We start from the raw sequence: 27,728 nt of genomic DNA, 5'->3' as shown, positions 1-27,728 counted from the left end.
ACTATACTATTACGGGGCCTTTCAGAGAGTAGACCCTCAGCAAGTTGGCTGGTCCGAGTCCGGAGGAGGTCAAAGGCATAGGGTGGGGGCATTAGGCCATCTCTCTGCATTCACTCTTCTCCACAGGAAGAGCTAACGCACCAGCCCTCTTCCACGTGTCCAGCCTCAAAGGTGCTGCCTCAGGATAACTTTGAGCTTAAATGTCAGAGTGTCTCCAGGGGCCCCTAGGGGATGTCCCCTTGGGCGATGGCTCTCCGCAGACTGGAGCCCCAGACAGCAGACAGAGGTAGTAATTCACAAACCCCAGACCCACGCAGGATGGACTGCATCTATCGGGATGCAAGGGGACGTGGCCAGAGCCACCGCCCAGCAGAGAACAAGCCGGCTCCGCGTTACTGCGCACAGGCAGCTGGGTTAGCGCCTCCTTTAAACGGACAAAGGAAAAACCTCACAAGAAACGTCGAAGGGAAAACATCCAGGTGATAACTATTCTGTATGAAGAACGTATACACCCCAAAGAGGCTAATAGAGGGCAGGCAGAAAGGATAACACCTCTCTCCCTGCGATGCCTTTCTCGGTAGGACCACTAGCAGTCGCTGGGAGAGCAAACCTCAGATCACAAGGTGTAATAGCAGAAGCTTCACACGTTAGTAAGCTAATTGCAGACGGTACCAGATTTCGCCCATCAGTCCCACCGCAGGAATGGCACACTCCCACGAACGGCCTATCTACTCGAACAGCAATACGGGGCTTCAAAATTAACGACCCCGCATCCGAATGGGCAGCAGTGCAAACATCTAAGATCATTTTCACCTTCTGTTCAAATGAAGGAGGTGATAACATCTAGAGGCCAGAGAATGAGCAGGTTTTCTTCCATCACCAGCACGATCGCAGAAAATTAGACAAGATCATTTTACTGTGTTTAAAAACACATTACACAGGTCAAGTCGCCCTTGCTGGCAGAGAGTCAGATCATTAAGATGCGGACGTGGCCCCCAATGTTCTTTCCCTGTCAAACTACACTCTGGGAGCTCCCCACATCCGTTGTAACGAACTAGCAAAAAAACAGTAGAGATTTTTATCGGGAGCCACAAATAAATCTCAGATGGTACTCGAAATCGGGGCACGGCACCAAGAAGGCTCCCCGTCTTTTCCTGCTTGCGTGCCCCACCTCTGGCATCTGCCGCTCCCGGCCCCTCTGCCCAGCCAGCCCTAATTAAGCCTGTTGTCCCCACCCTCAGGTTTAGCTCCGTCACTCACTGAAAACATTTTCAGTGGCTGTATTATAGTCCGCTGTATGGCCGTGGCATAATGTAACCATTCCCACATCGTGGGACATCCGAGCTTGTCTTGCGGCCAAATTAGAATGAGATGAAGCTGCCACTGGGACGTCTCTGCAGCCTCGGTGCCACCCGCCTTTCCGGAGAGGAAGTGCTTGGCACGTCGGTCAGGAAAGTACAGCCAGAAATCTCCAAATTCACCTCTCTCATTCACCCTCAACGTCCAAGAGAGGAGAGGGAAGACCCTTGCTGCAAATAGATCCCTGGCCTCTGCAGGCCTGGGTCAGCTGAACTTCCAACTGATCCTGTATCCACCAGACCTCAACGCTGGAGGCGGAATTTGCTTCTTCATCCTCCCTAAATAGTTGTAAAAGACAATCGATCACCAGGATTCAGATGCGTGGGGAACGTGAACCGGGCCCGGTACGGCTGAGCCAACACGTGCCGGGTGGCCCTCTGGGACAGTGGGTCACCTGCAGGGGACCCCTGGCTGTGTCTGGAGACAGTCTGGGTTGTCACAGCTAAGTGGTAGGTAGTGGGTAGAGGCCAGGGACGCTGCTAAACATCCTACAATGTACAGACAGATCCCCGAACAGTTATCCAGCTCGAAATGTCAGCAGCTGCAAGGATGAGCAGCCCTGCCCTAGATGAGGTCAGGGTCCCCGCCTAGCTCCCACTGGGAACCTGAGAGCCGACGGGGAGCATCAGAAGGCCTGAGTACAAGTCATACCGACAACCGCAGAGCAGCAGGAGGAGAAGCGAGGAACGGACCTTCTGGGAACCGGCGGCTCACTCCGTCAGGCAGATGGTGGTCTTACTTACAAGCATGGCATCTGGGGCCTCATCCTCGCCCTACCGGGAATCCCTAATTCCAGAGCCGGGTCACAGGCGGACTTCAGCCACAGTTTTGCCAAGGCATCTCCGGGGGTGGCCCCGAGGACTGCTGTCTCCCAAAGGGATCCACAGAGAACACCCCTCACCCCGGAGCATCCTACCCACAGCGATGAAGCCCCACGCCCGTCACACCGCCCCCTCCCTGCCACACCATCCGTAGCTCCCTCCTACCCACCGAAAAACATCTGGACTTGGAGGTGGGCATTGCAGCCTGTCCCCGTCCTACCTTTCACATGGCACCGTGGAGCCCTGCGCTCTGGGTGGGCTGGCTGCCTTCCCACTACCTCACCCCTGCCCAGCCACTGCCTGGTTTTATGATGCACTCCTCACGCCCCTCCCCTGCCCGCTGACGCCGCCCCACACCCTCCAGCTCTAACCCTTCCAAAAAGCTGCAGCCCTCCTACTGAAGCCTCCCTCCAAGCCTCCTTCATCCCCATCAGGCAGTGACCTTCCTCTGCTGTATGTCAGAATCACCCAGTTCCTGTCTTAGCCCTTCTTCAGGGGTGAGCTCTATCTCCTGGGGCGGCTGGCATCCCCCCCATAAGTGTCAGTGTATGTGTTTGGCCCCTGTCCCACAGGTATGTCCTGCCAAGACCTGCTTTCAACTTGAAAGCTGGAAATGGTGACTCTGATCCTCACAGCTGCAACGTTCCGTGGATCGAAACAGTGGGATTCAAGGAAACAGCCACTGTCCCTGCCCCATCTGACAATACAGGGGAGGCCAGGATATGAGCCAAGCTGTCAGCACAGATTCTGACGCCTGTAGGGCAAAGGCCATTTCGGAGAACCCTGGCCGCCCTTTCATCCTTGTTCTGACCTCAACAATTCGCAGCATCGCTGCCCAGAGCCAAGCAAGTAACCAGCCCTTGAAATGCATCTCGAGGGGAGACGTACAAAAGGCAAAGGTGCAAAACGGCACGAGCTCTCGACAACCCTCGGGTATCTTTTGGCGCACGTTGCAATGTGAGAGTGCAGCGACCTGGATTTCTGTCAGTAAACATGAAGAATGGCTGGAAATGGGAGTTGAAGAGTTTAAAATCTTCAAGTTCTGTGTCTGTAACCACAAGGCAGAATTCTCTGGGCCCCTGTGGGCTGTCCCAGGGGAGGCATCCCCAGAATACCGGGCCATCTACCTGGGATGCTGCTTTGAAGTTATCTTCTCCAAAAGAAGAGGCACAAGGATGCCTTGCTTCCCTCTCATGCAGAGCTGGTGGGGCGTAAAATGAACACAACCTTTGCCGAGGGCAGCATGGCAAAGTTTACCCACAGGACAAGGACAGACAGCCTTTGGCCTGGCACCTCCTAAGAATTTCATCTGGCAGGTCCACCACCGACACAAAACGACCCACCTACAAGGATAGTCATCAGAGCCTTGTTTGTAAAAGCAAAAGACTGGAAACAACCTAAATGCTTAATAGCGGGGCGTTGGTTAGATAAGTTATAGGACATCCATGTAATTGAATAAAAGAGTGGGAAAGCACTTTCTGTGCCAATGTGGAGCAATGTCTAAGAGAGAGGAGGGGATCGTGGGGCAGAGCAGTGTGTGTGGCTCGTTACCATCTGTGGGGTTTGTAAAGGCATCGTGACTCTGTAAAGGAACAACCACTTGAATATTCATAGAATCTCTCCGAGAGTGGCTGGCCGAGGTCAGGTCCGTCAGCTGCGTCCAAGGAAGGACACTGAGTGGACGACACACAGGGGTGAGAGGAAGACTTTCCCCTCGACCCCTTTGGTGTCTTTTTACTGTGTTCCACGTGAGCATGTTATCTATTGAAAATAATTTAAAACATCAAAGAGGCAGAGCCGTGATGCTGCCCGCTCCCTTTCCTCTTGTTTCTTTTCCTGTCTCCTGTCTCCTCCGGCTAACTCGCCTGTCCCCTTCCCCCGCCGATATCACACCGAGAGGCGGCAGCAGCGTGAAAAGCACGGGGCATGGTGTCGAGAGTGGGATGTAAAGCCCCGTCGCTCTGTGCCTGCGTGTGAGAGCTCTCACTCCTGCAAACCTGCACTAGCTCCGCAGCAAGCAGGGGTCAGACTATCCCCGCTCACGGAGCACTGAGAGCCGTGAGCCGACCACCGGTGGGAAGGCTGCAACCCAACGCCTGGCACACAGGAAGACGCCTCTATGTCTGCTGACCGGGAGGCTGGCCTTCAGCAGGCCCAGATCAGCTGAGTTCCTCTGATTCCAGCGCGCGGCCCTCCAGGGAGCCGCTCTGAACTGCAGGTGTGAAGGAAGCCCAGAGAGGGCGGCTTGCTCCCCTGCTGGGCGAGCAGGTGTCCCTGCCATCTCTACTGGCTCTGATCCCACCAGGGGGAGAGGGGCGGAAGGGGTCCCCAGGCCAGATGTCTGTGAATCAACGAACAGTCTTTTCGGCTCCCAGAATTGTGTCTCATGAGCCCTGATGCCTAAGACATCCTTGGCAGTGGCTTTGGAAATGCCAGAGTTGTCAGAGAGCCACTTCAAAGGCCGCGACTGTGCAAGAGGGAAGCGAGTAGGAAAAAGGCTTTGTCTCCCCCCACCTCCAAGGGAAGCATCTCAATAGGGCTGAGAGCGCGGCAGCTCCCTGTGGGTCGGGGCCCCCTGCAGGGAGTGCTTCTTTGTGTCCAACTACATGTGCTTTGGCTGAGGCCCACGCCCTATACCCTTCTAACAACCAGCAGGCTACGGAGCTAGGCGGAGTTCAAATCCTGGATCTCCCCCTTCCTGGCCGTGTGACCTCGGGCAGGATGCCCGAGCTCTCTGTTTCCTCACCTGCAAAATGCAGTTAATCAGAGCACCTACGGTTGTCAGGAGGATTCAATGGGTTAACACGTGCAAAGTTGGAACAGAACCTGGAATAAACGATCAATACCCGTTAGCTTCTGTTGGTAAAGACCATCATCGTTGCCAAGGCCCTCCTCTCTCCTAGCCCTACGCTGTTACACTGCCACGTATCACAGTCCCGTCAAGGCTACTGAACCCCAGCACATCGGAGCAGCCCCAAATCCCAGCCTCCTGCCACCTGGGGCTATTTCCAGGGCCACGGCCTCCAGCCCAATCTGGAGACCACGGGTCTCCAGCGCCAGCTCTCAAAGCCCTTTGGGCGGCCCGCCGGTCCCGCCAGCCTCACTTCACACCCCGTCCCCGGTCCTGCTTTGTGCAAGCCCCACGTGGCCTTGATCAACATTTCCCACCCTGGAGCTGGCATGCAATGCAGGGACAGTGGGCTTTGGTGCCCAGCCCAGCCCCTGCACAGAGCCACACTCCAGTCCTCAGCCCAGGCTGAACCAAAGGTACATGAGTACCTACAGCCCCCGGAAGTCAGATTCGTGGCCCAACGCCGTCAGCGCAAATAACAGAAAATCTGCACTCCCCAAGTCCCAAGCCAGCATCTTCCTGTTTCCAAACCAAGTCAACTTAACATCTGACACTCGTGCCAAGAGCTCACGTCGGGAAAGGCACGATTCTTTCAGCTTTACAACCTTCTCTGACAATTCCCCACCCAGCCCCGGATCACCTCGTTAGCGGGCTTCCTGCCGGCATCCTCGGCGACTCTGCTGCGTCATCGCCCGCCCTCCCGGACCTCCCTCCTCAGCTCCCACCCAGGCTCCGAGGACGGACAGCCGCAGCCCCGCACGGGCACCTGCCCCTCCCTGAGACCACCACTCAGGCTGGATGGTTAAAGGACAGGGCTGTGAGATCATAATTGCTCTTACTTTCTGGGAACAAAATCCTGAACACGTCTCCACGGTCACGTTGGCCTGTACCAGGGAGTCGGGGAAGGCGTGGGTGACGTTCTCCAGCAGTCGGAAGCAGCCCCGGTATGTGACGGTCCTTCCTGCGGGGAAGGAAATGGGGTTCCGGTGAGAAATGGTGCCCACCATTCTCGGTGCCTGTCACAGAGGAAAACAGTGGCTTCAGAGGCCAAAACAGGTGGAAAAACACTCAGGAAAGGCAGATTTCCAATCAGAGAGGGCAAACTGCCCGTAGAGGCTGTGGTCAAGCCAAGCTCCTGAGAGAAACCAGGCACCAGAACCTTCGTTAGCCTGGGTCGCCGGGGTCACCGACAAGGGACCATTTGCTGAAGCTTCTGCACTCATGTCTTGCTTCTCCTGCCAGCCCTCGGGGGACAGTGTGCGTCCTCTCCTCCTCCTTCCCTTCCTTCCTTCCACAAATCGGGATCGTGCACCCATTCCGTACTAGATTCTGCACTGGGTGACCCAAGAGATTGACACTCTGGAAAACTCTGTCCTACCCACGCACGCGCGAAAAGAAAAGTCGACTTGGAAACCTGAAATCCTGCCACACTCCCTCTTGCTGTGCCGTCGAGTCACACCACTACTTTGCTTTCTCTGGTCTTGAACTCCCGCCAAATTCTAGGAATACTCCTCAAGCCCGTGGTACACAGGCTGCCAAGTTGTTCTACAGACCTTCTGGTGGGGAAGTTCAGCTCCCTAGTTGGCTTCCTTGGTGTGGGGACAAACCTTCTGGAATGTTCCGGCACCAACTGTTCCTATTTCCTCCAGACTCCTCAGAGTTTCTCTGGATGGCGTCCTGATTCTCATCCCATGCTCCTTTTTAACACAACATCTCCCGGGGCTCAGCACCTCTCCCGGTTCTCTCCGCCTGCCACACCTCTTGGAGAGAGCAGAAACCCTCTAGCCAGCGGCACCATGGCGGGAGGCTCTCTCCATGCAAAACGACAAAGCAGGACCAAACTCTGGGTCTGGAAGCCCATCCTATCGACCATGGCACCCGTGGTCTGGGCGTCAGGGCACGGACCTATCAGGGCACAGAGGAAGGAAAGCAGCCTGGTGCTGGGAAAAGAGTCCACGCAGAGCATCCTAACGACGGCCTGGGATCAAGCCCCGGCACCGCCAGGGACTCAGTCAGCAATCTGGGCGTGTCATGGACTCAGAGACTCTCCATTTTCTCACCTAAGTAACACCTGGCGGCTAGAGTTGTTCTGAGGGATGACATGCACCCACATGCCAGCCCCCGTGGGGTTTCATCTCCCAGAGCCACTTTCCTGCCCTGGATTTTGGTGCAAGGGCCTGGGGTGACGACTTGTGCAGGACCCACAGAACTCCGTCCTGTCCTGTGGCGTGACTGGGCCCCCAAAGGACAAAATATCTAGACGGACTGGGCTGTGGTCCTCGGTCAGCTGCACTGGGGTGGGACAGGCTCCAGGGAGACAGGCTTCGGGCCACATGGCAAGGGAGGGTGAGCAGTGTTCCGGTGAGTACCTCCCTGCGGCCTGCGAGGAGGCTGCATCTGGGTCACCCCAATGCTCCCCACACCCGGCCCAGGGCCTGACACACAGCAGGTGACCAATATGTGCCGACAGAATAAGGAATTGGACACGACAGGGCAGGTGAGGGCGCGGCACAAGCTGGAACAGGTCAGTGGTACAGGATGCTGCTAGAAGTGCAGTATCCGCTGCCTCTAGACTGCACCGCTGTGACTGTCGGGGAAGAGGCTGTCACCCAGGGCAGCCCATTCCACACCCTTCCCTCCCGCTCCCCAGGTGACAGCTCCAGGGGCGCTTGGGCAGAAGGACGCCTCCAAGATGGAGGCACTGATGACCTGCTCTGCACCTCCCTCTGAGCCCAACCCGAGGGGCACCTTCACGGCTCTTACTCCTGTGAGAGCTCCTTGCCAGTGAGAAGCTGAAATTTCAGATGGCCGGTCACCTGGTCACCTCTTGACAGAGATCCTGTCGGTTCACGCCCTTGAGAGGGGAGCAGGCCGGCAAAGGCCAGCCGTGCAGGCTCCCCAGCCTGCCGGAAGGGGTGGCTGTCCCACCGTTTCAACATTAACTATGACAACAAGTCTAGCCGGCTTGAGATCTGAGGCTGGCTCGAATGACTGGACCATCTGACCCTTAACCAGTGGGCAACCTAGAGCCAAGTACTGATCTCTGAGGGTCAGTGGCTGAGCAGGCAGGACGAGCTGCCAGGGCAGCGCAGAGCCCACATACAGACCTGATCCTCCTGGCGGGCAGGGCTGAGGAGTCAGGGGGGCTAATGTTGTTTGAACCCAGGAAAATCAAAGGTCCAAGAAGCCCTCCTGGAGCAGTTTGGTCCTCAGGAAGCCCATGTGGATGCCCAGATGACAGGGCGGGACTTGATACATCCATGTACCATGGCAAACTGCTGAGCCAGGACAGGGCCTGCCACAGAGTAGGTGTCAATGAGTATCTGTTAAGTTAATGGCTCATTGGTGAATCCGTAGAGTGCACTGTCAGGGTCTCCACCCCTGTCCCCATTCCCCCATCCGGAGCCCTGGTTCCCAGACAATCCTGTCTGAATATAGAAAGCACTGGAATAGCCTAGCTGGCCGGGTCTGAGCACTGAGCCACTCTCCCCATCACTCTGACCCCAGAGATGGTAGCCAGTGTTGGCTTTGCAGCTCACCCATGCTTCTCTGAGCTGGGCTTCCGGACTGCTTAGCAAACTCCTTCGTCACTCGGAAAGCTCTCCCAGAAACCCCTCTGCAGTCTTCGCGTCTGACCTGACCCCTTTCTCTGAGCTCTGTCCAGTTCTCGAACTAATCCATCAGCTCTCCCGGAGCCCTGGTCCATGGCCAGAGGTGGCTGAGTTCATGAGTTGATGCTCCTGGATGCTGGGCTGTGCTTCCATCACCTGCAGTCTCACACTCGCCAGCGGTGGGGGGAGGTCTCCCACGCTCTGACTGTTTCCCAGCCTGGCCCCTCCCCGTCAGGAAGAGGACGGCCCCCCAAATGTGCAAATGTACACAGCCATATTAATTTATAGAAGGGCCTTTTATAATTACAGCAAGTGGATGTGCAGCTCATCTTGCAATGAGGACAAATTTGAGTTTCACCAACACCTAGCTGGGCCCCCTCAGTGATCATCTCTGTTGAGATGACATCTCTGCACTTTCAGGTGAAATTCCGGGAGGTTCAGTCTTGCTGTTTGATGCACCAGTTTACTCTCCCTCGTGGTCGATTATTTCCCCTGAGTTCTATAATTTTGAATTGTAAACTCATCTTCAGTGGGAATTCAGCGACGGGAACCCTTTACACCTGGGTTGGTGGCAGAGCTCCCAAGAGAGAATTTTGCACGTGCCTCTGTTGGTACCTCCAGATGGCCCAAAGCCAAACTTCATGTTGGAGCTTTCAGGACCAGGCAGATGGCACAAATCTGAACCTTAAAACGCAGACAAATGCAGGCCTGCAATTATAAACTCTTAGGTTATAAATTCTTAGGAAAATTGTTTTTCACCCAAAGCTCAGGTCAAAACAGACAAGTTTTTCTATTTCTGGCAGGTTGTTTTTTTTTTAATGTAAAATTTCACTGATTTATACTTCAGTGAAATTGGATCCAACTTTATACAGAAGTTTCAATCCAACTCCCTACCCTGACAGGCTCAAAGCCTCCTTTTCTGTCCTCTGTGGACATGAAAACCTAAGCCGTGTGATCACCAAGATGAGCGACTTCCCCTGGCGGAGACCCAGAGCTGCACAGCATCCTTGATTACCTTCATCTCACCACTGTGATTCCTATTTCCCACTTCTTTCCTGGAGCTAGGGATTTCCTTACTTTCTTGTTAGTTCAGCTGTGCATTTAAAACAATTTTACCCAGCATTTCTAGGTGTTTCATAGCTAGGAAACATTCAGACTACCTGGTCTGCCCCATTGCTAGAAATCAAAGTCTGCCTCTGCACTTCACAAACTAGACTGGAAACCAGAGAGGGGAAGCAAACTGCCTGAGGCCGCACAGCATGTCTGAGACACACCTAGACCTAGGCCCTGGGCCTCCTGATCAGTTTCTCTCTCCTGTAGAGGATAAGGAAAGATGTGCCTCGGTCATGAACTCGAGCGAACTTAGGCTAACCCCACACCCCTGCCGCGAGCCTGTCTGGGGAAGGTGGTGAGGAAGGCGGAGCACAGGCTCGGTCCCATGTGGTTTGGATGAGGGGCTGCAGGTGCGGGGGTGGTGGCAGAGCAGGGGACAGACGGAACTCAGGGACAGACTGGTACACTCACGCTTCCTGGAGCCGGGCTGCAGCTGCTCCACGCGGTACACGGAGAGACGGCCCACACCCCCGCACACGGAGCTCTTCTCCCCTTTGCACTCCTGGTTACACTCCTCTGGCCCCATGCTCATTGCTGGGAGCCGGTTTCCACAGTAGCATTCGGCCCCGGCCTCCAAACCGGCATAGACGTAGGACCTGCAGGCAGAGCGGGGCCTGGGGTGAGTCCTGACCTTGGCCCAGGGCACTGAGGTCTGGTTCCAGGAATGGCAGCTGGGTCTGGGGCCAGGCTAAGGGTGAGTCCTGGCATTGCAGGAAGTGAACCCCGGCTCTCCTGACACTGAGCCCAGAGCTCTTTCCATAACCCCCTGCCGTCCCGTCTGTAAACTTTCTTTGTTCCGGACAACTGGGATCTGATCGGTCGAGCTCTGCTTACACTATGACAGCCAACTGGAAGCGGACGCATCTCCTCAGGGACACCACTTCCACTTTCTGGACCTTATTTCCAGTGGAGCTGATGGTCAGGGTCCCACACTTACCGCTCAGCGCACGCATTCTGGCAGTGGGAGACGGTCATCTTTCTCAAGTCAAAAAACACAGCCCCCTTCAGAGTTCTCTCCTGGCCGTCGTCACTGAAGCATCCCATGTATGTGCCTGCAGGCGGGGAAGAACAGCAGAGACTCAGAGGCCCCGGAGAGAGGGGAGATTACCTGGCTCCACCCTTGGCATTGCCCTTCCTGGCTAAGGCTCTTCTCAGAGAAGCCCAGGGGATGCGGCTGTGGTCCAACCCTCCCTGAAGCGCCTCTGGACACTTCCACATTGTTCTCGTCCTCCCCCTTTTCCTAGTTAATGGCCCACTGTCCCTCCAGACACCCTGCCAGGAGCCTGGCATCAGATAGAATACAACTTTCTTCCACTGACCCTCACCCACTGAGTCTGGCTCGTTTAATTTCTTCCCCTGGACCCCTCTCCTCTCCATCCCTACCCTTCCTAGGCTGGAAAAGGCCTCTCTGCCTCCAAAAATGTCTCGATAGGCAGGTTCTGTCACCGCCTCGTGATCCAGAGGGAAGAAATGAGTTATGGAAATCTGATCTTAGCTAACATAAAGATCTTGCAAACAGGGAGAGTTATATCAAGAAGAAAATCTGCCACCCCAGGAGGAAGTAAGCCCCCATCCCTGCAGGTGTGTAAGCAGATGCTGCTTACACACCTGTTAACATGTAAGAGAGCTGCCCTGTGTGGGAATCATTAGGACCAAGGGACAGCTGAGCCCTCCCCAGTGAGGGCATCTGTGGCACATTCCTGCAAAGGGACACTAGGGAACAAGACTCCACAAAGCAGCGACAGTGTCGACCCAACCGTACACATGTCAATGGGAAACAGCCCTGACCTGTCACCTCAAGAGAGGGAGCTGCCTCCAGAAATGCGCAGCAAAGCCTGGAGAACTCGAGCACTAAGCAGGTGTGTCAGGTGTGTAAATGTCATGTGCATCGCAGCGCGCTGAAGGAACTGTGCATTGGGAGTTTGCAAACACGCCATCACGTAGTCCGAGCTGTGAATGCACACCCTCAATAGCTGTGCCCAGATCTGGACCAGGCACCCGTGATAAAGATGCTTCTCGTCTCCAGGGCAACGCCTACACTCAGTTCCAGGATGTCTCAGGTGGCGCCTGAGCGGTACGCTGCAGCCTCCGGAAATTAGGCTGTCTCTGGGAAGCCGCACACCCAAGGCCTCCCAACAGCCTGCCAGCTCCCAAACGGCTTTGCGGGGAGGAGTAGCGATCTCATCCACCAGTCCAGGAGCTCCCTGTTCAGGCCAGACTGGCTTTTGCTGCTGCCAAGAACCTGGCCCAGAGCAGCAGCTCAGGGCCGCCTGCTGAGTGGTTTGGAGGAGTGGGTCTGCCAGCCTTCATTCCTGGGGCCCAAATCAGGGAGTGATTTTCCCGGGTGTGAACAGCACACTTAAATCCATCTCTGACCTTGACTAAATCACTTCAACATTCTGTGCCTCAGTTTCCTCAACTTTCAAATGCATAAATGCAACCCACCACCCCACCCAAGCTCATCCCTCTTGCCACATTTGGACATGTCCCTGCTCCCTCCCGCATGTCCACACTTTACTTCCTACCTGTCCTTGACAACTTACAGCCCTGACCACTCCAGCCCACTACGGCCTCTCCTTTCTCTGAATTGTCACACTGAGTGTCTGAAAACCTTGCTGTCACCCAAATCCTTATCGTTAACTGTTGTTGTTAAAAATCGTGTACACCTGTGTATCCTGTCTCTGTACCATGACTTAAGGCTCATTGAGGGCAGGGACCACACCTTCCCCTTAGCTGGTGACTCACCACACAGGGTCAGGCACGATGCCAACAGTGGGTCAGAGCTCCTAAAACCCACACTGACATCCTGCGAGGGTGCAAGAGGGGGAGCAGAGAGCCCAGATGCAAGGAGGGGCTGGTCCCATTGGCTGCACCAATGTGCGATTCCCAGGGCCCCAGGTTAAGAAAGGTAAGGCAAGAGGAAGATGATCAAGATGGGGGAAGATGGGACTCTCTGCCATGCCAGGAATGGTTGAAGACCCAGAGACCTCAGGTTAGAGGAGCTGGGGCTGAGGAGACAGAAACAGTCACCTTCTCAGTGTCTGCCAAAGGGTCTCCCCCCCTTCCAGGCTATGAACCTCTTGAGGTCACCTTCATTGCGGATGCCCAGCGGCACACACCTGGCCACACCCAGTGTCTGTCCATGGACACAGGCTCCACTCCTCTACTCGGGACCCCAGACACCCAGTCCCCACAAGCTTCTCTCTCTTTATATAAATCTCAGGACTACCAAGACCAGAAAGCTCTCACCCAGGTCAGTGAGAATCAATCGCTCTCCTTAGCCTGCCTACTTAGTAAAAAAAAAAAAAAAAACAAAAAAACTAGTATTTAAGAAATTTCTGATGTGTGTTGCTCAGCAAAGAAGAAATTCTATTATAGCTTTCAAGTAAACATCCGAAACAAGCTCAGGGGTTGCTAAACATTTATCACCGTTGATGGGAAATTAACCAGAAGGTTCTAAAGGTGCCTGGGCTCAAGACCCCTGAAGGCTGAGACCGGCGCATACACATTTTGCGGGGAGAGTGGGGGAAACTGCCTTAGGGAATGGGCTGCCTTAGATTCAAATCCAGGTTCCACTACTGTCTGACTGCGTGATCCGGCATGTGCAGCTTCCCCTTCCTGAGCCTCCACTTTCCCATCTGTAAAATGGGGATATGGTCTCCTGGAATTCACGGGGTGGTTGTGAGAATTCCACGAGATAACACAGAAAGTGTCTAATGCAGGCGTGGCATGTAGTACGGGCTCAGCGGTGACTGCTTTTATTGTTTATACGTCATTATTAACAATAAATATTTTTACATGACTATACTTCCCTGAAATGCAAAAATCCTTCGTCATTAAAATGGTGACAGCACCGCTGACATCATAAGGCTGTTCAAAGATTACATTAAATGAAATAACAGATGTACATCTAGGCACGTCACAGATGCTCAGATAAGTGACAGCGATAATTATTCTGATCCTACACTCTAACCTGGGGGCCGAGTGTGACAATGGCTCCGTAAATTTTTTTTTTAATTTATTTATTTTTGGCTGTGTTGGGTCTTTGTTGCTGCACGCGGGCTTTCTCTAGTTGAGGTGAGCGGGGGCTACTCTTCATTGCGGTGCACGGGCTTCTCATTGCGGTGGCTTCTCTTGCTGCAGAGCACAGGCTCTAGGCATGTGGGCTTCAGTAGTTGTGGCTCCCGGGCTCTAGAGCGCAGGCTCAGTAGCTGTGGCGCACGGGCACAGTTGCTCCGCGGCATGTGGGATCTTCCCGGACCAGGGCTCGAACCCGTGTCCCCTGCATTGGCAGGCGAATTCTTAACCACTGCGCCACCAGGGAAGTCCCGGCTCCGTAAATATTAGCGGAACACATTAATAAAAGAGAAAGAAATGGTTTTGAGCAGTCAGGCTTGGGTTCTTCAAAAACAAGAAGAGGCTAACCAGCTACCAGCTGGCCATCGGGTGGAACTGACCGGTCTGGAGGGGACGCCCATGCCCCGCTGGTCCCATCTCAGTTTGTAGCAAAGGCCTGAGACGCAGGCGCCTCCCCCTCTGCTTGTGAGGAGGAGAGGAGCCCCTTCTCTTGGAAAAATAATGAATGGCTTTTCTAACTCCCTGACAGAGTTAGAAAGAGAGAATGTGCAAAAAGAAAGGACTTCCCAGGGATGCACTGGGACACATTCTGAGACGGATTTATTACTTTCGGCTGAAACGGAGGCGATATATTATTGTCTGTGACTCCGCATCTGCTCATTTGCACATCAAAATGGACATGCCGTGAGGCTATTAACGATGGCTTTGGAGATATTGCAATGTCTTTGCAAATTACTATCAATAAAAAACAAACTGGCTATGGAGAAGTTACTATTTTTCCCCTAGTAAACTTACTGACATTTTATTCCATTATGGATGTTGTCCAAGGTATAATGAAATGCTCAGTGATTGATGGGACCTCCTGCAGCTTCCAAGGCTTGCCTGCCGGATCCCCTTACAGGGGGATGGCAGGCTGCCTGGGCCGCAAAGAGACGCCCTCTTTGTCTGCAACCCCAGCAGCTGTCCCGAGGGCTGGCCTGCGAGCTAGCCTCCACCAGGGAGGCCCCCCTGGCTGTGCGGGGCCCACAGAGCCCCAAGAAGGGAAGGGGGCTCCCAGAGGATCCTCAGGCCAGTGCCCGCCTCTCCCCACTTTCTCTGAAGATCTCCAGCCAGGATACCACAGCCTTTCCCAGAGGGCGAATTCTTCCTCTAATCCTGGGGGATATTCAAAATACTGAATAACCTATTGGGGCGGGGCACCAACCTGTCAGCATTATCACCATTCAACACCAGAACCTGACTGTTCCCGCTGTACCAGGCATTAACCCTTCACTTGCTAGGTTTGGGGGTCACCAGGGAGGGTCAGCCAGAGCATCAGAGTGTGGAGGGCACTCAGGGACTCAGGGCAGAAACTGGTGGTGTATAACGGGTGACGATCGGTCCTGTTTACATCTCACCACGATCTCCTCAGCGTTCACGGCAGCCTCTTCCATCGCCTCTCTAAATGATGACTTAAGGGGTACCCACTGGTTCTCCTGGATATACGTATTCTATACACAGGGCTATAACCAGGTCACCCTGAGTCCTCTCCTCTGCTGCCCAGTCACCCTGAAGCCAGGTTACAAAGAACTTGTCACTTCTGTCTAATGAGCCCCAAGCCCTTTGCACGTGCCTCTATGATGCCTCAGTCACACTGTGGGGTAATCATTTGGGTGCACATCTGATTCCACCACCAGACTGAGCTCCTCAAGTGCACGGTGGATAGCACACATGGAGACTTATACATGGGTCCTCAGTAAGTGTGGACTGAGAGAAATAAAAAGAGGAATCATGGCTAATTTGCCCAAGGTCATAGAGCCCATAACTGGCAATACCAAGAGAGAAACCCAGGTCTGTTTTCAAAACTTGTGCTCTTTCCATGCCTTCTTTCCAAGAAATCCATGGCAACTTTGTTTAGTCACTTACACTTTAGTCTAAATGAGTTACACTGGTATAGCCTGCATAGAGACCCAGCTTCTAGATGTATTGGGCAGAGTTTACAGAAATTGTATCTATATGAAATGAGCTACAGAACCAGTTCCTCAATTCTCCCTCATTCTTACATGGAAGCCTTGCTGAGGAATCCCACGCAAGGGCTATGACCTAGAGGATTTCAGATGAAACTTCATTCCATGGAAGTTTCTTTTTTGTAGAAGGCAGAGTCCTCCAGTCTTCACTGTACTGGGCCACCAGACTCAACCTCCTAAGGCTCTTGCCTCATCTTCTTCTATATCCTGCCACTGAGGACTCTAAGCTCCAACTCCACTTCTTATACTCAGGATAGCAGTTCTCCTGTGATTTGTGGTACAGGACCAAATGGGGTGGTGACAGGGATGCTGGGACACTGACTGAGATCAGTCACCACCCAACAATAGCTGTGACACTCCGTGGGTGCTCACGTCACACAGGCTCAGTTAACTGGGCCCTGCACAGTCTGGATAACTTGGTGTAAAGAGTCCCGACCTGGAACCAGGCTGACCCCATGATGGAGTCCCAGCTGCATGACTCTGGCGGTCTGATAAGCGTCCCGCCCGTGTCCCCGCGGCCTTGCTGCCTCCACCCTAAGATGCATGTTCTAGCCTCGCTCCAAGCCCCCACTTGCTCCATAACGTACCCTTTACTGACCACCTTCTCTTCCCTGCCTCACTTCCCACTCCCCTACCAGTGTTCCTGGGATCACATCCCAAATTAACCAAGTCCATTTAAATCCTGATTTCAGGGTTTGCTTCCGGGGAACCCAGACTAAGAGAATGACCTTGGGGGAGTTTAAATAATAAGAGCTGCCAGTTCCTGAGTGCCAGCGAATACGTCAGGACGCCTAGCCCAGCGGCCCTCAGCTTTTGCGTGCACGAGGACCACCTGGAGACCCTGCTGCTCCAGACTGCCGGCCCCCGCCCCGGAGTCTGGGACTTGGTAGGTCTGAGAATCTGCACTTGCAACAAGCTCCCAGGTGATGCTGAGGCTGCTGGTCTGTGACCCTGCTTCGCAAACCACTGCTCTATATGATCACATTTAATCCTCACCATAACCCTGGGGCAGGTATCTCAGCCTCCATTTCCGAGGAGCCCAGAGAAATTAAGAGACGTGGTCACCCAATAAACTTGGAGCTGAGCCAGGATTCAAGCCGAGGTCTGTCTCAGCTCCAAGATGCTCGCACATCTCAACCTCCAGCCACGTGCGAGCCCAGCTGGGGAGCGAGCAAAACTCCAGAGGGCTTCCCCTCCCAGGCCCCTCCTGTCTGCCTCGGAGCCGGGGGAGGGGCGGTGTGGGAAGGCCCTGGGCTCTCGGCGCCTACTTCTCAGGCTGCCGCCAGGGCCAGGGAGAGGGGACCCCAATCCTGTGACCCCGAATGGGGCCCCTGGGAGTAGCTCCCATACAGGCAACGAGACCCAGGGCTGAGGACCTACCTTGGCTGCTGGCGGCTGGCCTGGGGGCCTCGGGGCCCAGGGCGGGCGGCCCCTGGGGGTCCCCCTTTAAGTGGTGGAACCAGCGGCGCCGCAGCTGGTGCAGCTCTGAGTTGCGGCTGCGGAGCCAGCGGGGGCCGGGCCGGGGCCGGGCCAGGGGGCCCCGCAGCACGTCCACGCCGAGCAGCAGCTCTGGGCTGACCCGGGGGTCGTGCAGGGCTCGGCTGTCCAGCAGGCCCACGCCCAGCGCCACGGCGGCCACGGGCAGGGCCTGCAGGGGGCCGGGGGCCCGGGGGCCCGGCGGGAGGCCCACGCGGGCCCGCTGCAGCAGCAGCAGGCTGCCGGTCATCAGGTAGGCGGCTGTGAGGAAGAAGAGCAGGAACTGCGTCCGGCGGAGAAACTTCTGGAGTCGGAAGAAAGGTTTGGCCATGCCCCTGAGCGGCAGGGCTCCCGGCTGGAGCCCAGGGACGGCTCCTAGCACCCAGGCGGGAGGGAGGCTGGGGCCCGCGGAGGCGTCATCCCTGCATCCCGGCAGCAGCCTGTGCTCTCCTGGGGTTACTGTTCCTCCCGCCTGGTTTTCAGCAGGTGCTCACGTGACACCATCACTTAACTCCGGCCCGGACCCTGCAGCTGCAGCTTCTGCCCAAGTGTCACAAACTCTGCCATCCCTGGGCTCTAGCGACCCTCATCTCCAGCTTATAAATCTGGAAAAGAAGAGAAAGGGCACTTAGATGCAATAGGAGGGTCCACTTCTCCCACTGCCCCAGGGTCAGGCACCCTGCACTCCAGGGCTCTGTTTACCAAAGGGAACCGCCGTGTTGCAAGAGCACATGACAGAGAGCTGGGTTCCAGTCCCAGCTCTGCCACTGCATGACTGTGTGACATCAGGTGGGTTACTTCAGCTCACTGGGCCTCAGCTTCCTCACCTGTAAAAGGGGGCTAACACTCTATCCCGGAGTGGCAGGAAGATCCAATAACGATAGCGGTAAGGAGGAAAAGCAGTAGCAGAGTATGTTTAAAAAGGATAACCAACAAGGGTCTACTGAACAGCACAGGGAACTCTGCTCAATGTTATGTGGCAGCCTGGATGGGAGGGGAGTCGGGGGAGAAAAAAAGAAAGAAATAAACACCTTCCACTCCCATCAAAAAAAAAAAAAAAAAAACCAAAAAACCCACAGCAGTGTTTTTGTACTGAATCCTTACTTCATGCCAGGCACTGAGCTAAATGCTTTATGTATCATCTCATTTAATCCTCACACCAACCCAGCGAGGTAGATATTGTACAGTACTATCCGCATTTTACAGATGAGGAAACTGGGGCAAAAGGAGGCAACGTAACTTTCCCAAAGTCACACAGCTGGTGAGCAGAGGGGCCGAGGTTTGGAAGAGCATGTATTCAGAGCCTGGACTCTGAACTGACACATGGCCCAGCCTATAATGAGACCCCACCACCTATGTGTGCACCCAGCCCAAGGCATGAGTATACAGCAGGAGCTCAATACATGCGTGCTGACTCCCCGGGTGCCTTGGGGCTGCAAACTGTCTTTTGGAAATGCTTCTGCAGACGTGGGTCGGTTTTAACACAGGAGAGGGCACATGGGGAGAGAGTGGGCTTGCATAGTCTCCTAAAGGCAGGAGGCCAGAGCAGGAGAGTGCCCCAGGCCATGCACCTGCCAGCGGGGCTGGACACCTGATGAGGTGAAGGGGGGAGGGCTCTCAGAGCAGCCGTCCCGGGTGCCCCTCTGCTCCCCAGGACTCAGCTCTCACGCTGGGCTTTGGTTTCCTTTGGCGGCGCCTCTGAAGTGCACTGTCACGGGTTCGCAGAGGGTCCCGCAGCTGCTGTGAGCCGGGCTGCTGGGTGAGGACGGCCCTTAACACAAGGACAGGCTTGTCCCAGGGAGAAAGAGTCCTAGGAGCGTGACTAAGCCGCTGCCTGTAACAGGGCCCGGTACCTCCACCAGGGCCCCACGGCCCCTCAATGGCTGCTCTGTGCCCTACGGACGGCGGCTGGGTGTGAGAGGAAAGACAATGTTTGGGCTCTTGCGGCCTGGCACTCCAGGGTCCCGGGAGGGGCCCAGACCAGCATGACCCTTTTTGATCCAATGCTGAGAGCTGCCAGGTTCTGAGGCTTCTGGGGAGGGCAGGATCTGGGAATATGGGGGTCCGGTGGGTCCTTCAGGCTGGGGCAGGGGTGGCAGGCTAGGGAATCAGCAAATGAAGGTGGAATTAAACCCTGAGTCTGGGAGCCCTTCCAGACGGGTCTCCAGAGCTTTTATTTCCTCTCTAAGCTGGTGTGTGCCAGGCCCACCCCAGCCAGCCTCGTCAGATTTGTAGAACTGCAGAGAAAATGCCAAGAACTCCTGACTGATCTCCCTGCCTCTAGCTTTGGCGCCTCCAATCCATCCTCTGCAAGGCCGCCAGGGTGATGCCACTAACACACAAATCTGATCATGGCTCTCCCCCGCTTAAAACCCTTTTCAGTAGCTCCCCATGGCTTTGGGCTAAACTCTAAGCTCCTTAGCATGACATACGAGGCCCCCGTCCTGATCCAGCCCAGCCAGCTCACCTCTCGCCAGGCCCTTTCCTTCTGCTTCCCCATGACGTGTGCACATGTGCGTGTACACACACACACACACACACACACACACACACACACACACACACGTACATACAGAGTCCAGCAGAGCGACCACACAGCACATCTGCCCTGGTGCCTTTATACACAATGCATTTGATGTCTTTTTCTCCCTCTTTGCCTGGTGAATCCTTGTGTATCTTCCGAGAATCAGCCCAGGTGCCACTTCCTCCAAGAAGCTCTCCCTGACTACCACCTACCCACTGGTGTAGATTTCTCTGTCTTCCCACAGCCCGTGCTGACCCCCATCCCAGCATTCACCACCCCGAGATAATTTTAATTGTCCCCGTACTTGTCAATCATCCCTGCAGGACTCTGACTGACTCAAGCCTAGAGGTCATGCCCTATGCATTTTAGTAACCCTGGCCCCCAGCATGAGCCCCAGCAGCATAGATGCTCAGCCATCTCTGTTTCTGAATACATTTTTTAAAAATGAATGAGAAGCTACGTTAATAGGCGAATCATGATATCAGAAACCTCCTCCTGTGGGTGTCAGGGCAATGAAATCTCAAATTCCGGTTATTCAGAGCTGTGGGAGCCTCACTGGAAACACGGGAGATGGAGTAATACGTAAGCGCAGAGGACGCCGTTTCACCAGTTCAGGTCTTACAGATACATGGAAATTAATAAGGGTGCCTGAGCTTTATATGTTATCCTTCCTGTGTCATGCTACGAAGAGAGGTTTCCGGATCTGCTTGCAAAAGGCTTCTGGTTACAAGATTGGGATTCTATCAGTGAAAAATCCTATAGAACTAAAATATAAAGGGAGAGAGGACGCCTGCTGTGGGGAGAAAGGTTCTGATGAGTTGGAGCCAAAAGGTGGGCAATGGATCAGCAGTTCAGAATTTTGAAGCCAAGACCCGGCCAGAACTCCATACACATTTGTATACAGGCTCTGGGAGCACCCTACAAAGGGCACAGTGGGATGCGGCACTGTCAGGGCGATCACACCCGGGTTCCCCAAGCCCCCCCCCAACCAAGTCCTCTCTAGAGCCACCCCTTCCCAGAGGGGCCTCCCCTGGTCTGGGGAGGTGGGCACTGGACGTGGGGGCCGGGGGCAGCTACTTTCACGCCAGCGCTCAACGACCCTGGCCTCCTATAAGGCAGGCTGCCGCTCTGAACTTGCAACGTCGCGAAGCCGATTCCCAGCCCAGAACACCTGCCACAACAGGAACCCGTCCCCCTGCCCAGACTTCCAGCCCACTTCCCACTGATATTACGTTCGTCAGTCGTCCCCCACTCTCTGCCACGCTCACCTCTCCCCCAGGGCACAGATGACACCCGATCTCACATTCTCGCCACATCCCCAGATCCTAGCACACATCCGGCAGGGCAGTGCCCATAGAAGTGTTTGTTGAGCGACTGAACCTGAAAGAGGCCTGGGGTGGGGGTGGGGGGCTGGGCTACTGCAGCATCTGCACAAGGGCTCACAGCCAAGCCACAGGGCAGCTGCACAGCGGGAGCGGCCAGCGCCTGGGGCGCGTATGTAGCCGCTGCCCGTCAGCTGCGCCTGCCGTACCCCAAGGCCGGGAGGCCCTCCATTAGAGCAAATCCACCTTGATCAAGTCACCGCACAGGGCAGAGCCTCAGGCTCCTCATGTTAAATGGGGGTGAGTACGCCTTGTCCTGGGATCGAATCAGGGAGTAAGCCTTCCGTTACCTACAGCCTTCAGCTTACCAGCGCAAAAGAGGCAAACGTGGAGACGCTGGAGGAGGGGCCTGCAGCAGCTGAGCTGTGGGGGGAATCAGCCACCCACACCTCCTCTCAGCCTCCAACTCCCTGGGGTGGGCGCACTAGCCCAGGCTTACTTGAAGCTGCCCCATGCTAAGACAGCTCTTAGCGATTGCTTGCTTTTTCGATGCCACCATTTATGAAGCACTTGGCAGCGTGGAATAATCCAACTAGACTGGGTTGTGTATTTCACCTGCACCATGTCGTTTACTCCCATCTCCCGCCGAGGCAGATGCCCTGATCACCCCCATCTGAGAGCCCCGGTCTCTAAAGCTCAGCTGGGTGAAGCCCCTTGGCCGAGGCCAGACAAACCAGGACCAGAATTCAGACCCGGCTCCCTGCTCCCAGAGCCCACCCCACGCCCACTAAGCTTCCCGCCTCTCTCCCCACACCAGCTTCACACGAGGCAAGATTGAATCCTGAAAGGGGGTTAGCGTGTCTCCATCACCACCTTTTTGAAAACATGCCAGGATGAAGCCCCCAGACATGGTGCCTCACACGGTGTCACCCCCCTCGCCCCACCCCTGTCAGACCTCCCAGATGCTGCCATGTGGTCAGCGTCCCAGCCTCCTGGGCCCCTCCCCTCTGTTGCAGGTCTGGACCATTCTTCCCCCAGGCATGCTTCCCATGTGACACCGCCTGTCTGGGAATCATGCAAAGTGCTTCAGGGGGACGATGGGGGGCAGGGGGCCCACCCCTACCTGAGGCTCCGGCCGTGTCGGGAGGGGGGAGGCACCAGGGAGGCACGAGCCTCAGGCTGGACAGGTGGACGCCAGCTGTCCTGCCTGGCGGCCTGCCAGAGGCCCAGGTGTCACCCCAGAGGAGCCCAGGGCCCAGGGGAGGGAGCCCCTCAGCTTCTTCCCAGGAATGAGAGGAGAGTATTGGGACAGAGGGGCTTCTGGGGGTCTCAGCTGGGGACTTAGACAACTGAGCCCTCGGCTGTTACTCTGTTGTTATCTGGGCCCCAGGTAGCAGCTGCGGCTCAGCCCGAAGGGACGAGGGTTGGGCAGATGACTCCAGGCTGGGGTTCCCAAGGGACTGAACAGGAGAGGGGTGGCGACAGCCGGGAGAGGAGAGAAGGCAGACCCTGGGGCCTGGGGGCTGGAGAAAGAGGTCAGAGACGGCCTGAGCCTCACCAGTGGCCACTGGGGTTCAGTCATGTGACTCCATCACCCTTCACCGCCCCCTGCCAGAGAGGACAGGCAGGCGAGGGGAGAACAACTCCAGCTGCCCCAGAAGCATTTCGGCCCCTGCGGCCACTGCGGTGAGGGCTGCAACCCTCTGGGGATCCAGAGCGGTGCGCTCTTAGCAGGGTGATTGCCCTAAGCTCAAGGAACAGGGACCGACGTGTTGCTCCCCAGACAAGGAGGTGGGCATTCGTGCTCTAGCAGTTGGGAGCCCCAGCCTGCGTGACCCGCGGCTGGGGTCGGGGCAGGCGGCTGTCTCAGCCTCAGGACCTCAGCAAAGCCACACCGGGGAGCTTCCAGCTGGGCTCAGCGCTCTGAATTAGCCCTCCCCTGTCTCTTCCCACCCTCAACCCCTGCCTCTGCCTTGCTCAGGCTCAGTGCCTGTCATCTGGACCCCGCCCCCTCTCCGAGCCGCTGTCCCCTCCCAGCATCCTAACAAAGAGATCTTTCTAACACCAAGAACGAGCAATGCTATAGCCTGCAGTGGCTCCCCAGGACTCAGACGGCCAAGTTCAAGCGCCTCAGCCTGGCATTCAGTGGCCCTTCCTGGTTCAGTCTCCCAGCAACTTCCCTTCAGTATTCCTTCCAGAAGTCGACGCCCCACTGGCCGGCGTGCAATGCTTCATGCCCCCTTACACATACTCTTCCGCCGGCCAGGGATGCCAACGTGGGCCCCATCTTGTGGCTCTGAAAGGCTTTGTGGCTACCAAGGCTCAGCTCTAATGCCACCCCCTCCAAGAAGGTTTCCTGATCCCCAGAGCAGAGCCACTCCCCAGCGCTCGACGGCGAGGCTGGATGCTCTGGGCGACGTGTCCTGCCTTGAGTCCCGGCTACGCTGCCCACTTCTCCTCCCAGCCTATGAACCCCTCATAGACACAGGCAGTGCCTCTGTCCACCTCTGGGTGGGGCACAGGGCAGACCCCAGAACTCTGTGCCCACCGGCCACCCTCCAAGGCTCAGGGCCATGCTGCCCTCATCCCAGGGTCTCACGCCTCTGGCTCTTGGAGATTCAGAAAGAGAGCAAAGGGCCCACTAAATATAGATCTGCTGGGCCCTGGGGTGGGACAAGGTCTGGGAAATGGGAATGGGGTGGGGTCCCTGCCTCTGAGGAGGCAAATCTTTTGATCTTCTGAACTTCAGAACTTAAAAGGTCCAAAATAAGAAATATTGCTAAAAAGGTATAAAACATAACAGTAAGGCTGAAACGCCATTCAATGCAAAGGAGGTGGGGGGAGGGGGGAATCCTCCAGCAAACCAAAGTGCTGGGGTTCATATAAATAAGAATAAATCTTTATGGACCATATTAGAGAATGCAAGGTACTTTCACACACTCTCAAGTGTGCTGAATGAATCAACAGATCATCAAATGAATGAACGATCTTCCCATAAACTGGTGAAGTCAAATCATTATCATCTCCATCGTGGAGATGCAGAATTTGAGGAAGACAGAGGGCAAATTAACTTGACCAAAGACAAACAGCTATTGCTAGACTGAACCCAAGTTTGCGGATTCCAGGTCTGTGGCATCATCTACCATATCACATGGTCTTCATCTGTTCAACTCCAGGGATGGAGATGCCTCCAGGCACCCCTCTAGAGGCCAGGGCTGCAAAGAAAGACAGAACACGACCAAATGCGCTAAAAGGCATTTCGCCTTTTTAGTTGGTTGATGTGGAGCCCAACCCACTCTTGCAAGAGCCAATCACAGACACTTTTAGGCTATCTCTGGGCCACCTCTTTAGTAGAACCCGATTTTGTTCATGTGTTCGTATGTTTCTCCCATTGAGTGGCAAACTCTAGAGGTTTGTGCAAACCCCACTGAGTGATTTGGATAAATCTGGGCAAGTGGGTGGAGTACCCAGCCAAAGTGAACCTCGCCCTTCTCTGGCTCTGTGCCCGCAGTGCCTCAGGTCACTGGGATGGGGGACTTATGCCGGGGGTGGGGGAGGCCAAGACACCTTGCGCCTTCCTGTCCTCGGCACCCTCCTGGCCCCCTCATGAGTTTCCAGGAGCAAGAAAAAGAGAATCAAAGTGGAGGAGGAAAGCCTTAACTGCTACCAAGAGGCACACAGTGTTTTATGATGTACACAATTAATTCACCCCATTCTTCCAACTACTCTCAGTTCCGCATTGGGAGATAGAGTTCCTCCCTAAATACGTTCTCCAAAAGTGCCACCCTTCCAACAACTTTCCAGGTGATACGTCAACATGCTGTTTGTCAAAACCACGAGGAAGAGAGATTAAAAGCTGCAGTGTGAAAAGAGGCCCAGGGAGAAGGTAGTCCAAAGCCACGTTCAAGCACTCATGCCTCAGATGAGCAGGGCTTGCCTCCAACCCAGTTCCGCCCCTGCTGGTGGGTCTGATCATCACTCACATCCTGTGGATAAAGACCCCGAAGGTCTATAACACTGAGCTTTGCCCTGGCCTCAGCGTAGCTCCGGAGGGAGAGTCCGGGGCACTGGTCTCACTACGGCTGACTTGGGTCTGAGCCAGATAGGATCTCAAGCCGGGCGTGTCTACAAAGAGAAACACGCCCTCCTGAGAGGCGCTGCTCGGACATGGTTCAGTCCTGGTCTAGAGGCTCTGGGTTGCCTGTTCAGGCAGACTGTACGGGCAAGCAGCTCTGCAACTCACTGCCCAGCGCTCAGAGGCTCAGGCTTTAGCAGCCGACCAACGGGTGGCCCACAATATCCACTTCTGCCTGGTTAGGCAGACGGGAAGAAAGGGGCAGGGGTCTGGCCTTCTGCCTAATCCTAGCGTCTCTTCACTCCTAGCCAGACATGCTGCAGGCCACAGGACAGTGCCCCGCAGGGCTCCAACGCCCACTGAATAAGGGATCCCCTCCCCCCCAAATAAGGCATTCTTCCAGAGGAGCTGTGGCAATGGTCCTGCTGAAGACAGGGGGATGCAGCTGCAGGTGAAGGCCAGGGGGCTTCTCCTGGGGGAAGATGAGGCTGCCGGGCTCAGCGCACCAGCCCAGCTGCCTGCCACGCTTCCTTCAGCGAGTGTGCATCAGAGATGAACACGGCTGCTCCTCCCCATGGAACTGCTGGGCTCTCTGATGGCCCACCGGGGCATCTTCTCCAAGGGACTGGTGAGGCCAGAGCTAAGGGTATGGCGTGGGGCTGGGGGCAGTGAGGGGAATACTCGAGGGAAACCTCCCCGCTGCCCTCTCTCCAGCCCTTGCAACCAGCAGGCAGGGGCGGCTGCAGGCAGAGCGGAGCCAGCCAGCTTTCTGCCTCCTGTATTCCACTCACCACGAGCCCTCACTCTCTGTGCCCGATAACCTAGGCTATTCAGAGGAGAGAAGGAAAAGGCCCCCCCAGCTCCTGTTCCCAATCACGGCGTCCCAACATGGGATAACCCGAGTGCTCCACAAACTGAAGCACGCCCTTCCAGCGGCAAGAGGGAGGACAGCGTCTAACGCTGTTAGAAAAGTAGAGAGGAGTTCCGAGTCTGTCCATCTCGGGAGCAGGTGGGGAGCAGGCGAGCGTGGTTAGCAGCGGGATCCCAGGGCAGGACGGGGTGGGGGGCTGGAACCCTTACAACCAGCCCTCCCACTGCTCAGAGAAGGGTCAGAGGTCTCCCTCTCCGCCCCCGCCCTCCCCACGGGCGAGCCAGCACCGAGCAGGCATCATCGGTGGGCACAGATGCTCAGGAAAACAGACCCCCAGGGGGTTGGTTACCCTGAGGCAGAAGACCCCCCTGGAGGCTTCGCATGAGAAACGAAAAACGCAATTAGTAGCCTCCAGTCGTGAGCTTCCGTCTACTCTTAGGAAAATGCAGAGCTCTCCTTGGAGTAATTTTTCTGGACGAAATACGTGCGTTTCGCCTTTGCCCGTGCCTCAAGTTCACCAAGAGACAGAGAAAACCCTCCGCTGACCGGAAGCCTGGCGTGGTGGCGGAACAAGAGCGAGCTGCCACTGTCTCCTCTTAGAAGAGGCAGTGCGCACCCCAAAGCCTGTCCTCGCCCCCTCCCCAGATCCACGGCTCCCTCCGGGGAAACGGAGGGTCTCTGAGGATTCCAGGAGGCGGACGCGGCTTGGGAAACTGCTTTGCGCACCCCCGCCCCATCCCGCTCGTGCCGAAGCAGCCCCCCAGCCCGGCTCCACGCGCACACACTCCCGGGCGAAGCCGCCGTGGCCCCGCGAGAGGCGTCCCCCCGCCAGCGCGCCCCGGAGCCGGAGCAGGTGCAGCCCCGCCGCGCTCCCGGCCGCGTCTACACAAACTTGTTGGCCCGCGGCTGGGGGAACCCTGCCCGCAGCCCGCGCGGGGGTCCCGGCTGGGGCACCCGGAGATCGCACTCACCCCGCAATCGCGACCAGCTGGGGCGGCCGCTCCGGCGGCCACGCGCCCGCCTCCCTGGGGCGCCGAGCCCGCAACCCCGCAGTGCCCGGAGCCTAGGCGCCCTTGGCGCCCGCACGCCCCCGGGCGGCCCGCGGCGAGGAGCGGCCCGACGCGCCCCGGGCACAAGGCGCCGCCACCTGGCTCCCTGGGCTGCGGACGTCCGGGCTGAGCCGCGGCGGCGGAGCAAGCGGGCGCCGAGCGGGCGGCGGGCGGCAAGCGGCGGGCGGCGGGCGAGCGGGCGCCCGGCTCTGCACATGCTCACTCGCGCGGCCCGGGGACAGCGGCCGGCCGCCGCCGGGTCCTAGAGGCGGCCGTCCTACCGCCACCCTCAGCCCGCCGCACGTGGGAGGGGTCGCGGCTGGGGGGGCGGGGCGGCGCCCACCCCCAGCCCAGGTCCTGGGGACCAGCCCACTCGCGCTGCTGGGGAGCAGAGACGCTGACACTCACTCCCATACACACACACACACACACACACACACACACACACAGCCTCGCTCTCCGTAAAATACACACACCGGGCGAATGCATTGGCGCTCACACCAACACGCGTCTACACAAGCACACAGGGCACGAGCACGCCGCCACACTCGCTCAAACCCTCGGGGACACACG

The 27,728-nt window shown here is 56.3% G+C and overlaps 2 protein-coding genes across 4 annotated transcripts in view; one reads left to right on the top strand and one right to left on the bottom strand.

The window, feature by feature from the left end:
• Positions 1-27,172, bottom strand: part of WSCD1 (WSC domain containing 1) — a 40,616-nt gene extending 13,444 nt beyond the window's left edge. For 2 of the 3 annotated variants that reach the window (XM_060133487.1, XM_060133489.1), the window contains exons 1-5: positions 27,078-27,172; positions 17,219-17,919; positions 10,693-10,807; positions 10,167-10,351; positions 5,871-5,992 (exon numbers count right to left, since the gene is read on the bottom strand). In XM_060133487.1, the coding sequence (XP_059989470.1) occupies positions 5,871-5,992; positions 10,167-10,351; positions 10,693-10,807; positions 17,219-17,645 (849 nt within the window). In that variant the 5' untranslated portion in view covers positions 17,646-17,919; positions 27,078-27,172. Of the gene's footprint in view, positions 1-5,870; positions 5,993-10,166; positions 10,352-10,692; positions 10,808-17,218; positions 17,920-18,905; positions 21,046-27,077 lie in introns of those variants that run through there. The other variant, XM_060133488.1, reaches the window with a different exon arrangement.
• On the top strand, positions 25,810-27,421 carry LOC132511486 (uncharacterized). Its single transcript, XM_060134663.1, has 2 exons — positions 25,810-25,863; positions 26,798-27,421. The coding sequence occupies exons 1-2, from the start codon at positions 25,810-25,812 to the stop codon at positions 27,419-27,421; spliced, it is 678 nt and encodes a 225-aa protein (XP_059990646.1).
• Positions 27,422-27,728: the final 307 nt, after the last annotated feature.

The sequence above is a fragment of the Lagenorhynchus albirostris genome, chromosome 20 (assembly GCF_949774975.1).
Source record: "Lagenorhynchus albirostris chromosome 20, mLagAlb1.1, whole genome shotgun sequence".
NCBI classification, from domain to species: domain Eukaryota; kingdom Metazoa; phylum Chordata; class Mammalia; order Artiodactyla; family Delphinidae; genus Lagenorhynchus; species Lagenorhynchus albirostris.
This window is presented reverse-complemented; position numbering and strand designations above follow the sequence as displayed.

Excerpts from the sequence above, each read along its gene's own strand:
- LOC132511486 (XM_060134663.1), top strand. The coding sequence starts at position 25,810 with ATGGAACTGCTGGGCTCTCTGATGGCCCACCGGGGCATCTTCTCCAAG. Across the intron at positions 25,864-26,797 it reads GCATCTTCTCCAAGGGACTG|GAGGCGGACGCGGCTTGGGA; the intron begins GTGAGGCCAGAG and ends TGAGGATTCCAG.